The 12,730-nt window shown below is 39.6% G+C and overlaps 2 protein-coding genes across 2 annotated transcripts in view; both read left to right on the forward strand.

The window, feature by feature from the left end:
* Positions 1–1,506: 1,506 nt before the first annotated feature.
* On the forward strand, positions 1,507–7,974 carry nipal3 (NIPA like domain containing 3). Its single transcript, XM_023399512.2, has 11 exons — positions 1,507–1,730; positions 2,010–2,078; positions 2,580–2,751; positions 2,887–2,946; positions 3,307–3,452; positions 4,449–4,545; positions 4,730–4,865; positions 5,098–5,186; positions 5,412–5,475; positions 5,620–5,714; positions 5,940–7,974. Exons 1-11 carry the CDS (start codon positions 1,695–1,697, stop codon positions 6,125–6,127), a joined length of 1,152 nt encoding a protein of 383 aa, XP_023255280.1. The 5' UTR covers positions 1,507–1,694; the 3' UTR covers positions 6,128–7,974.
* A 671-nt stretch (positions 7,975–8,645) lies between these two features.
* rcan3 (regulator of calcineurin 3) overlaps positions 8,646–12,730 on the forward strand; it is a 40,220-nt gene continuing 36,135 nt past the window's right edge. The window contains exons 1-2 of the mRNA XM_087172102.1: positions 8,646–8,833; positions 10,346–10,613. Of these exons, the coding sequence (XP_087028228.1) occupies positions 10,401–10,613 (213 nt within the window). The 5' untranslated portion in view covers positions 8,646–8,833; positions 10,346–10,400. The remainder of the gene's footprint in view (positions 8,834–10,345; positions 10,614–12,730) is intronic.

Raw genomic sequence — 12,730 nt, forward strand, 5'->3', positions numbered from 1 at the left:
TTCATCTGAATAACATAAACAAGTGTTCCTGATTACTCTTTTTCTGGCTAAAGGTAGAAGATAAAAAGGTAGTGCAACTGTCACTGGATGTCACAATGACCTCAAGAGCTGTTTGAGCTCTGAAGAGGAAGGAGAGTGCATCCATTTCCAAACAAAAAGCATTCAGATGTATCAATAAAAATTATAAAAATGCATCAATCTGATGCAGTTTATCTGACCATCCACAGCAACAATCATCAGGTCATAGCTCTGAACAAATAACAGCTCAAGACAAGCTCCTGGGACATGCCAGTCAGAAATAAAAATAAAAGGTGGAACGTTTGCCAAAAATGCATGGCTTGGTTTCTCCAATCACTTTCATGCATTTAGGAATTAACAGTGTCAGCTAGTTGCAAGAAAAGAACTAAATTAAATGACAATCATACGTCAAACGAAAACAGCAAATTTGATCAGGAATGTCTGGGACAAGCTGGTGGTAATCTCCTGGCTGTGGTGTTTCACTCCCTCTGCTGGTTAGCATAGGGAATTAGAAGAAAGAATGTTACTGTATATCTGAGTGTGTGTAAAAAATGCAGGCGCTCATTTTGTTGCCTGATGTCAAGTTCACGTTATCAAGTGAACATTTGAGAATGTTAACTTAAGTTAAATCTTGTACATTAAAAATCAGAGACACTTTGTTAAACTACAGCTACTGCACTTATTTGAATGACTCATCAGTTGCTCACATGATTTCCACCATGTTTTTGACATGGGAGAAAAAATGAACTCTGCTGTCTTTTAGCTCACACCCTTCATTGACCTACCTTTGTTTTTTTTCCCACAGCTCCTGTTATAGAAACACTGTTGCTGACGTAGTGTTGCCATGTCCCTCTTTCACTGCTGCAATGACACAGAGGGAAGATAAAACATACCATCAGTGTTAGTCAAGATTAATAGCATGATGCCATGGTGACATGGTCATAATCACGTTTTTTTCAGGCAGAGGAGGGGCTGCCTATAATCATTTAAAGATTCAGTTTTAGAGATGAATGTGTTCAAGCTTATATGTCGCCTAATTCATGAACATGTAGTCGGGTTGTAATAGACAAATAACAGATAAATTTTAAAAAAAAATTACGCTTGGATTGGCATCTGGCTAATGGTCAAAATTGGACCCAAGAATTTACTGGCATTTGAGCAGCATTTAAACTGATCAATATCCTCCTCAACTGTAAATGCTCTTGGATCAATCACAGCTCAATGGTGCCGTCTATTGTCCTCAGGTGGTACTGCAAATTACAAAGAAGACTAGTGCAAACAACAGAAAATGCAATGGAGATTGGGGAATGAGTTTGAAAGTCAATCCGGTTAATTAATCATATAAAAAAGAATTTAAACATAAGCCATCAGCTGTTCCTGCTGTCTAGTGATTTATCAACTTTCAAAATAAAATAAAATTCGTCACCGACCACGGTCACGTGATTCAAGCGTAACATGCGTCGTGCGTCAGAGCGCAGCCCAAAACAAGTGCATTCAATAAGGAAGTGAGGTGCTTCTCGTCCCAAAAGATGGTGTCTTCCACAGCGTAGAGCCAGATAAAACAAAAAATAAATGAGAATTAGATACATAATGTCGAATCAACGAGATGAAATATCTGGCGTCTGAATATCTGGCGACTGCAGATAATTAATAAACTGCCTCTGAAGGCGAACGGGATGGATATCAGCAGAGCCGACGGAGGCTCCTACACGGTGAGACACATCAGCTTATACACAGTACTTTACTTTTCCATTGTCTGTTAATATGTTAATTTTTTTTCTTCGCGTATCGGTGTTTAAACAATTATCAAGACGTTTCAAGTAACCTATTTGGTGTATTATCATGTCTAAAAATATCATATTAAACCCAAACTTTGCTAACCGACATATTAGAGCGCTGTGGATGCAGGTGGACTGATGGTAAACAAAAAAAAATGCCAAAACTAACTTTATTTAACCTGACTGAATTACATAAATGTTTTTTTTCTTTAGGACAATCTCATTGGGACTTTACTTGCTATTTTTGGAAATGTGCTTGTCAGCATCTCATTAAGTATTCAGGTAAAGAGCTCATTACTTTACAATAACTTCCTTCAATGTACTTCCTTTGGTGCCAGCTAGGTCATCCAAGCATCCTGATAATAATAATAATTATCATGTCTCCTATATGGAATAGTTTTGTTTTCTCTACTCTCTGTGTATCACTTGCTTTTAGGTCAGTACTCTATGTAAACATAACAGGAGGGGCACATTTTTAGAATAACCCTTTAGGGCCATAGGCTGCCATTACAATAGCATTATCAGCCTTCAGTAGAAGCCTTTATGGATGAAATGATATACAGTCATCACCTCGAGATGATTCATCTGTCATTTTTTATTCATATTGCCTGTCCCTTCTGTACTTCTGATTTACAGCATCTCTACTGCAAAACCATTTTACCTTGTTTGTTTAGTTTAAGTCTTATATGTTTGCTTTATTTAAGTTATATGTACTGCAGTAAACTCTCTCTTTAACTTCTGTCAGTCACTGCTGCGTTTTACCTAAATGCTTACTTACTACAGAAATACAGCCATGTGACATTAGCCGGAAAAAAGGACCCCCGTGTCTTCTACCGCACTAAAACCTGGTGGTGTGGTTTTGTCCTGACCTGTCTCGGGGAGGGTGCAAACTTTGTCTCTTATGCCTTTGCCCCCCTCGCTCTCATAGCACCTCTCAATGCCGTGTCTGTCCTGAGTGAGTGTTTTTAATATTATTCTCTAATATGTTGGTGGTGATTTTGATGGGGATAAATTAGTATTATAATTTCAAATTTATACATGAAGTAATTTATAATAACACTTTGCATTATGCTTTTCTGTCCATTTTCAGCAAGCTCAATTTTGGGTCTTATTTTTCTGCGTGAGAAATCTAAGCCAAAGGAATTTGCAAGTAAGTTGAGCAGATGTGTGCGAGTTGTGAATATGTGCAGTTGCACTGACACTCATATGCAAATAACATGAAATTGGTGCCATTGTATGCAAATTCATCAGTAGCCTCACAGCACTTTGCAGACTACATGCCGCCTCCTCAGCTCCTGTATTGATTGAAATTACAAAGCAAAGTCAAAAAGTTTGTCCATGCACAGGACCTTTTAAAGCAAAAGCTGCACTCTTTCTTGTGCCCCAAAAAGTACTGTATCTTGAGTTTGTCTGTGATATCTGAAATTTCCTCTACTGTCATGTTTTACTTACTATCCAATTCTCAGTATCTGACTGCTTTCCATTGGTTATATATTGTATCTTTTTTCAGAGCAATATGGGCTGCCCTTCCTGGGCTGTGTCCTAACCATAGGAGGAACATACCTCTTTGTAGCATTTGGACCGAACTCTCATGAAAAACTCAAAGCGGAGAACATTGTGAAGCACATTGTCGGATGGCCTGTTCTCTTGTATCTGGTAAGACACAATCACTCGCTGACAAAGTTCAGAAGCAACAGGCTCTATAAACATTTCTCATTCTCATTTGTTTTCCATCGTCCAATCTACTGTGTTCAATTTCCAACCCACACTTAGTAAACATGGCATTGCTAAATAGCATATGAAATATACACATATTGTATGTCTTGAACATGAATGAAAACTGCAACATCCTCTTAGACAGTTACAGTAATGTTACAAATATGTGTCCTACAAAATGCAATTTCTCCGCACCCACTGTACCCACCGTTTATATTCCACCAATATAACGCTAGACAAACATAACAAACCTGCAGTACGGGTTTGGCGACTCATGTTCTATTTTTCCAGACACTGTCAGAGGTGTTCATTTAGGTGGTTTATGAGGCTGTATTTTGTCATGATAATAAGAGAACATCCTGTGCCGTTCAGTGTTGGTGAATGCTGTCAGGCATTCATGTCTTTTCACCTTGCATGATTGCAGGTTGTAATTGATCCACCTGACATTCAGACAGTGACTCCTCTGAATTACAATTACAAATGCACCTGCACAATGAGTCATGTTAGGTGAAACATCAATTTCACTCTCTTATTTTAATAGCAAGAGGTAGAGGTCTGTAAAAAACCATGAAAACAGCATATACCAAACAGTGGACAGCTACATATAAAGTGACTGTCAGGTTAAATCAGCTCCTCTGACACATTTTACTCGGTTACTTGGTTTTTACTGCAGGGCTGCTGTATTGTACAGTATGTTGTGTTGCTGTTGTTGATCTTTATTATTTGGTCTTCCCCCGTTTGGAACAAATTATGTTCCACAAACTTGCACTGAACACAGCAAATTTCCCAGGCTTCTTGACTTGTGTTATTATTCAGCACAAATGTTTGTCTCTGGCTGTGAGATTAATTGTACTATTATTGAACTAAACTGCGCTTCTTGTTTTGTTTATTTGAAATTAATTTTGTGTTTATTGTTGCCATTATCCTTATTGACAGCTCCTGGAGATTATCACGTTCTGCCTGCTTCTATACTTCTACAAACAGCACGGTGCTAACTACCTCATTATTATTCTGCTGCTGGTCGCCCTACTGGGTGAGTCTGTGGCATTAAAGCCAGTCAATTTCATACTATCTATAAAGTCAAGCTATTACCATACTTTATTGGAATACATTGCCACATTCTGAGTGGTCAAAAAAGCACCTAAGCTGGTGGTGAAGCAATCTTTAGTCCCGTGTTGGTGTTGTGCTTAACTGTACTTTTGTTGGTTGGTGCACAGGCTCTGTCACAGTCATCACAGTGAAGGCGGTGTCAGGCATGTTGGTACTCACCGCTGAGGGCAGCATGCAGCTCGACTATCCCATCTTCAGTGTCATGTTTGTGTGCATGTTGGCTTCGGTGGTCTTCCAAGCCAGGTGAGATACTGGAAGATTCAAGATGAAGTATGAAACAGGGGAGAGTGTGGTTGGCACGTGTGAGGTGCCTACACGGTGTTGTCAACAAGATGTGATAATATAGAATAAAGATACATACATTAGTTTACTATTCAAGTTTTTATTCTTTACTCCATGGGTAAGTCATGGTCTTTCATTAAGTTTTCTTAAATCCTCGTTGTTTACTATTTTTTGTGTGTTATTGTCTTCTTAGGTTTCTCTCCCAGACTTGTAAGCTGTATGACTCTTCTCTGATTGCCAGTGTCAACTACATCCTCTCCACCTTCTTCGCTGTGGTAGCTGGTGAGATATGGCATTCTTTATCTGGGTTTGCAGAGACTGATTCTCTGCTTTGACAGGCAGTTTTCAATTGGACCTGGAATAACAGGTGAACACAGTTCGCTGCCTAGCAGCATAGAAAAGAAGCAATACTCTTGGAGCCTGAAAAGCATTCTTAAGAGTCACAATATGGAGGTCATGAAACATTTTTTATCTCTCTCTCTTATCTCGCTCCTCTCTGGTTTTCAGGAGCTGTGTTTTACTTAGAGTTTAAGAATGAAGACGTCCTTCACATCTGCATGTTTTTGTTGGGGTGAGTCCAATGCTATAGTAAACATAGAGAACAGATTTGCTGGGAACATGCGATGACTTCCCTTGAAATATTGTAAAAAGATGTTGAGCTTTGTGACCTTCTTATGCATAAAAGCTGCAGCTGATTATTTTCTGTTTGGTACAGAACTGCATTGTGTTTCCTGGGGGTCTTTCTCATCACCAAAAACAAGAAAAAGATAAAGACCTTTGAGCCGTATGTCACTATGGATATGACTAATGGTTTGTATAAACTTATCTTAATTACTGAAAAGTGTACAGGGATCTGTTTAGCTTTAAAGCCACACAGAGCAAGATTTTTTAAATGGAGAAATACCTTTGTCTTATAAACCCAAATCACAAAGTGCCTAGTGTAACTTCAAACATAAAGTACAGGGATCGTGTGAGATGTTAAGTCTGCAGTTGTTTTTTTGAAGTTATGTTGAGAACTTTATCCTACCTGTCCAGGTGTCCCAACTATTCATGACAAGGGCCTGGTGCTTCAGCCAGACTTCAATGGTTCATTCTCCTACGGGGCTCTGGTCAACAACGATGGAGTGGCTCCTGTGACTGTACCAGTCAACCTGGAACAACCGCCAGTCGGCTGCAGATCCACTGATGCATCTCACGGCCCGCCTGACCTGAAGAAAGATTAGAACCAAAGGTTTTTTTTTTTAGGTTTTTTTCCTTCTATTACTTCATCCAACTATAAACAACATTCAAGGACCCTGAAAGACCAACAGGGGTATGTTCAGTTCTTTTCACATATACACAAGACTTGTACCCATCCCAGTAGGAGGTGTCCACTGGGTTTTTTAGATGCTCTCTTATCACCTAACACTCCTCTCCACATCCTTTCCTTTTTGAAATCTCTAAACCAAAACGTGACCTTGAGAAGCTTTCTTTTCTTGAGAAGATGTCAACTGTTGTAATTCCAAAAAGAAACTTGAATCGTCTGGATGTTCTGGTGGATTCACAAACGTGGCTTCAGGAATATGACAGCAGCGAGTGCTTTGCCTCGAAGCGTACTGCCTTGCACTTGGCTTTGATATGTATAGTAAGGACTCACTCCCACGACTGTTAAGCTGTTTTGTTCTCATTACAGGGGAACATATAGTAATCTGTTCTTCCAGTGAGGATTGTGAAGTTACTCCTCACTTCCAGGTTCCAATAATATTATAATGTAGGTGCAGACTTTTTCAGAATACTTGCCAATGAACATTTTGACTTTAAATATCTAACTGTTTGTCTTACATGAACGGTTTTCACTCCAGCTATCTGCCTCTTGTACCTGGGATTTCATTGTATTATTGCTTTTCCTGATGTGACCAAACAACGGGTACAATTGTTTTAATTTATTGTAATGTATTTATTAATTTTCAAGTTTGCTTTTAATGTGCCTTGAAGAGTAGCTTTACACTGGATAAATTACTGTAAGGTGGTACATAACCCACGAAGGTGAGTGATTCATCACTGTGGCAGACCAGTTATTCAGAGGCAGTGGTAATCTGTCAGTGCCTGTTTGAATCAAAATAAAAATCTGAATTCTGGAAATGGAAGTGAGAAAAATGAAATTACTAATAGTGTACAATTAGTTAAGTGTGCGAGTATTAAAAAAAGTCTTCTTACAAAAGGTTTCAATTTTAAAATAACTGGAAGATAGTCATTCCTGAAAATTTAGAAATAAAAATCACAGTATGTAGATAATGTTGCCCAGTTACTGTTTCTTTCTGGTACAATGTATTTCAAACATAACCTCATCGATTTTTTTTTTTTTTTAACAAGCTGAAAGATGATGCTGCAATAAGTGAAACATCCATGTATACCAAACTTAAATTGTCCATAGCTAATGAATGGCAGCATAAATTGGGATACGTTTACAGAGGTATCTTCTCCACATGCAGCACTGCATTTCTAAAGTGTTAATGAAGCAGAGAGCCACACAAGAGCTAAAAGCCTTAACACAGTATTCAGTACATGGTTATTTTGATGATATGGCCTGTGGGTAGTCACTTAAATGCGTTGTGTATATAAGCTCATCATTAACACCACTGTGTAAACCAACTGAGGACTGCCTGTTTATCAATAATGCCTTCTAATGAAGCAGGAACAGCTGTAAAAGTCAAACTTTTTCATTGTAAATTATATGCAATCTTGTGTCATATAAAGTTCATGTAATCCAGTTCTGTTGTATTTGGAGTAACACCTCATGTTTTTGGTTGGTACAGAAAATTTGCATAAACTAAGATGAATTGTTTTACAAAAAGTTTACTATAATGTTACAACCAGATTTGTCTTTTAGTCTTGATAATATTTTGTTGATCAGTGTTTTTGGTTTTTCTAAATCCACCAGTTTTGAAAACGACTTGGGCCTAGTGCTGGTGAGAAAGATGATCCAAAGCCTGGTAGTCACTCACCAGACAGGGCCTGGGTTTTCTGGTGTTACTAGTTATTTATTTGGTAAAAAGGTCAAACAATAAAAGTGACAGCATATAACAGATTACAGCTATGACCTCTTTAATGGATCATTCTATCAGAAGTAAAGCCTCGCCATCTTTGGAGAAGGGTCCTACTTCAACTGCACATCACAGCCCCCACAGTGAACTTTACTGCTAGCATGATGATCTGTGTGTCTATGAAGGGTCTTAGACTTTGTTCTGTGGCCAAAAACAACACTTTGATTCATGTAGCGGTGTTTACAATCCTGTAATCCAGTGTGCAATTTGGTGCGTGAAAACCCCCACTGATCCCCCTGGCTTCTTCGTGAAAATCTGTTACATCGTTTTGCTTGAAAAAAAAAAAAAAAAACTAAGGAACTAAAATTTAACTTTAAACGATTGCATGGTCGAAGAAGTCCCTTATTTTGTGTGTGCAACAGGTGGATCCAGAGAACTGAGCTGTAAGCCACCCACAAACATTAAATATAAGCAGAGATATTACGTAATACCTCATTTAACGCAGCAGGTGAGTCAGTTGATCCTGATTTGGCTGTCCGACGTCGACTATCACATGAAGCCACAGTTTGCTGCTTAATCGCCACCAATCTTGAAGCGGAGCATCCTCCCCCTAGCTGCAGCCTCATTGGTCGCTGCGAGCCTCCGCCGGCATTTCATTGGTTTTACCTGCGGGTCTTGACGCTGGAGTAGGCTGCATTTAGATAGTGTCCAATAATCCAGTGATAACAAACAAGGACTTGTCTGACAGCGGCCTAAAAAAACAAACAAACAAAAAAACAAACAAAAAAAACCCAATAAAAACATATCAGACCAGCTTCAATCTGATTAAAGAAAGTCACCTGAAAAATCCTGATTTTACTCCTCGTGCAATGGCTTGTGTCGGCCGCTTTCACTGACAGTAGTGAGGTGAGTGATAATTCAGACAAGAATATTTGCCTATGAACCGGTTAAAAATTAAAATTAAAGCAGTAACTTCATCCGCGTGAGCCCTGCCATGACTCTGTGGCAACTTTCGTACCAATTTCCTTCGTGTTTTATCTTGAAAACAGTGTTTAGCTTTGGACACACGAAAGAGAGTGAGTATTACTGTTGTGATAAACGCTCGTAGATGTTTTTGTCTTTGTCGCGCGAGCCCTTAATGTAATATCCAGGGGTTTCCTTGGAGTACACGCAGTGCACATTTTGATATCACGATCCTCTACGGCCTGTAATGCTGTAGACCTGATGTTATGGTGTCATTGCCTTCGCGTGATCTGTCATATATCACAGATATCAAAGTACAGGAAGATACAGTATATAATCAATATCTATACTGTATTATTCCTCCTAAATGTTTGACATCCGGTTGATTTTTAGATGTTAATGTGGTTTAAATATTGATGATAATCGTGATTCGATCATGTCGACCTGTAGATGGCACTCTATCCCCAGTATGAGTGTTGGTGTCAGTGTCCCAAGAGTAGAAGTTTCATCTTTCAGGGTCAGGGTTTTTCTAACAATTGTCTTCTATATGTTCCGTGTTATACGTTTCCCCACCCCTTTCTTCGTTGAATACCTATTAAAATGATTAGATCTAAAACATTTAGTCGACTAATCGTTAATTCAAACAGCAGACAATGAGTCAGCAGCTACTTTGATAGGTCATTTCAGACGTGAATTTTGGTTTTCTTAGCCTTCTGTCTTGGTAACCAAGGATTTGAACTGCTGCTTGGACAAAACAAGCCATTTAAATACGTCACCTCGGGATATGGGGAATTATGTTTTACATTTTTCACTGTTTGACATTGTACAGACTAAACAATTAATTGCATGCATATATATAGTCACTATCAGTTTTTCTTATGATATTCACGATCAGTTAAAAGTGTTTTATTAAAAGGCAGATAAATGGTTGAATGTATCATGAGTTGCAGCCCTAAAAACGTACATCATGAATTTATCTTCAGGTTTGTTGGACCAGTGTTTTTGAAAGTGAAGGTAAAGCTTATTTCTAGTGTTGTTTGAGCCAGTTCAAACATATAGTACCTCATGGCATCTGTGAAAGCTGCCTCTCTAAAGACTTCGACTGGGAGCAGGTAGATATAACCGAATCATGAAAAAAGACAAGATATTTTAATAGGAAAACCAACCTACAAGTATTTTTTTGCCTCATCTTTGCTCCTGTTCATCATTATTTCCTCTTGTGATCTTTAACTGTCACCTTTTCCTTCATCATCTTTCTTTTCCCTCTTCGTTACTCTCTTTTATCTATCCTACAGCCTGTGTAGTGTCATCACTGACACTTTAGTGCAACCCTGTAATCTTCACGTACCAGCATCTCACTATCACCTCATTCTGTCCACCGTTTTCTCCAAACATCCAGCCGGTATATTCCCCTCATCTCTCAACTTTCAATCTGTTAACTTCACCTCTCCGCAGTTCCAGCCTCTTTGATCCCCGTCTCCCTGTCAGCAGTCTACCAAAAGGCTTCAGCATGCTGCGAGAGAGCTCCAAGGTGTGGAGCAACGGCTCAGAGGCCTACAGCAGTGATCCCGAGGAGGACGAAGAGGAGGAGGAAGAGGACATGGTGTTTGGGGAGAACAATCAGGACGGCATGGCGGAGGAGATGATGGATCTGAGCGACCTCCCCACAGCTCTCTTTGCATGCAGCGTCCATGAAGCCGTGTTCGAAGAGGACGCGCACAGGGTGAGAAGGAGTAAACTCATTCCCTGGGTCATATTTTGGCTGTGTGTGTGTTTGTCGGATGGTGTGCCAGTCTTTGTACTCTCTGAGTCATCGAGCTGAATGTGTCAGAGCGTCCAAGATTCAAGGTCCAACAGCACGTGCATGATGTCATCCGCAGCTTTTGCTCCTGTCTGTCTCAGTCCAGTCATGGTCTCAAGCTGCGCTGTTGATTGCTCAACCACAAAGGCACACACACACACACACACACACACATATGCACACCTGATGCTGTTATTTATTCGCCAGGGAACACAAATGCAAGGCAGTGGATTACAATATGACTTGCACAGAATCATGAGCCATACTCCATGTGCCTCTGCATATCATTTGATCATCACTTCATGCACTGTGTTATTTATGCCCACTTATGCTGACAGAGGTGGTTTATACAGAAGCCCACAAACACATGTTGCAGACATGAAATACACTTACACGTCTGCCCATGCACACACTTATTGGATATATTCTGTTAAGGTCTCTCTAGGATGTGTAGAGTCTCTCAGTCCCAGCTTTATCAGACTCATCAGAGCAATGGTACGGATCACTGGATCCTGTTTGCTGGAGAAGGATACAAAGAAAATACTTTTAATTTTCTGCCCCTCTAATCCAATTACGGTGTCCTTCCAGCTGGCATGCTTCACATCTATTTTTAAGTCATTTTTAGTCATTCTCAGTCAAGCCTACCCATCCATCTCTCTCTACAGTACGTCTCTAAAGGCTACCCACATCATCCACTCCATACGTCTTCTCTTTCTGATCACTTGCATGCTAACTTTATGCCATTTCTATTCCTTCCTCAATTCTTTAAATATTCCCCTTCTGTCTCTCTCTGAGGCCTTCTTTATTTATCCATTCTATGTATGTAAATGCAAAGCGGAGAGGCTAAATCTGGCGCATGCACAAAATCCGTTTAAATGAATCACTCCTGCTTTGTGAGTTTGCTGTTTGTACACCCATTGCTGCTAGTGCTGGAGCCCACCCCCTTCCCTCCCTTTCGTTTTGCCTCCTCACTTCATTACGATTCACACTCCGGCTTTTAAGTGGAAATGCCACCCACACACCCTTCAGTCAGAGCATGTCAATAGATTGTTCTCCATATGGTTCGATTAAATGAGCTCGGCTAAAAATAGAACTTTTGACATTTATTTAAACTTTCAAAATGAGGACAGGAAGGGATGAGGCATGAAATAAAAAAAAGAAAGAAAACAGGTTGCTTGTGATATTTTCAAAGCACAAACAGGGACTTTATGAGGTTGTTTTTGGCTTGTAGCAGTTTTGTTTGATTTTGCTCACACACACATTCACACACACTCACTCACGTAGTCTGTAACCTATTCTAAAATTGAAAAAAAAATTCCTATATTTTCCTGACTGCTAAAAACTTGACATCTCTACATTCAGTGTCTACATCCTCAGTGAAGTACAGGGACATGGCAACCTACATTTTTGTGTCTTTGGGCTCTTGGCTCTCTCCCAACACCGACATTACCTTCTGTTTCAGTTCTCAAAGGCCTGCATGCAGGAGGATGGGCTGTTTCTGTAATCACACTGTGCTCTTTTAGAGAAGGAGGGAGAGACAGAGAGAGACATGTGCCCCCATATTTATAAGAAGCTCTTAGCAGGCTATGAAAGCCTTTCCCTTTCTTCTGCATTAGTGAAAAGAAAGTAAAACCTAGTGGCACACTTTTCTCTCTCATCTGCAGTATTTTGTTCCCCTGACCAGCTTTTAAGTAAAATGGAGAGATGCCTTAAAAGTGCTTAATGTTTCCTCACGAAGTTTAGCTGAGGTCTGGTCCCATCAGCCCACCTCTCGGACTGAAACGATTAACTTTGTTAATCATTACTGATTAAAATGAATTCTCATGATTGACATGGCTGTACTTGACATCAACACTTGATCATTTGAACAGTCTTTCATGGAGCTCAAAACATCAGTCTTTGAATTTAGATATAATAACGGGCATCATTATGCATCATTATTACAGACAAATGCTGCTTCTCAGCTACAACGCACAGTGGAGGATTTTAAATTATTGAACATGTTTTTCCCCTTTCTTGTCCCCCATTCACCTTTTTAG

The sequence above is a fragment of the Seriola lalandi genome, unplaced genomic scaffold, assembly GCF_002814215.2.
Source record: "Seriola lalandi dorsalis isolate HSWRI2012SDOR001 ecotype SW California unplaced genomic scaffold, Sedor1 jcf7180002052042, whole genome shotgun sequence".
Taxonomy (NCBI): domain Eukaryota; kingdom Metazoa; phylum Chordata; class Actinopteri; order Carangiformes; family Carangidae; genus Seriola; species Seriola lalandi.

Excerpts from the sequence above, each read along its gene's own strand:
- nipal3 (XM_023399512.2), top strand. The coding sequence starts at position 1,695 with ATGGATATCAGCAGAGCCGACGGAGGCTCCTACACG. Across the intron at positions 1,731-2,009 it reads CCGACGGAGGCTCCTACACG|GACAATCTCATTGGGACTTT; the intron begins GTGAGACACATC and ends TTTTTTCTTTAG. Across the intron at positions 3,453-4,448 it reads GGCCTGTTCTCTTGTATCTG|CTCCTGGAGATTATCACGTT; the intron begins GTAAGACACAAT and ends CCTTATTGACAG.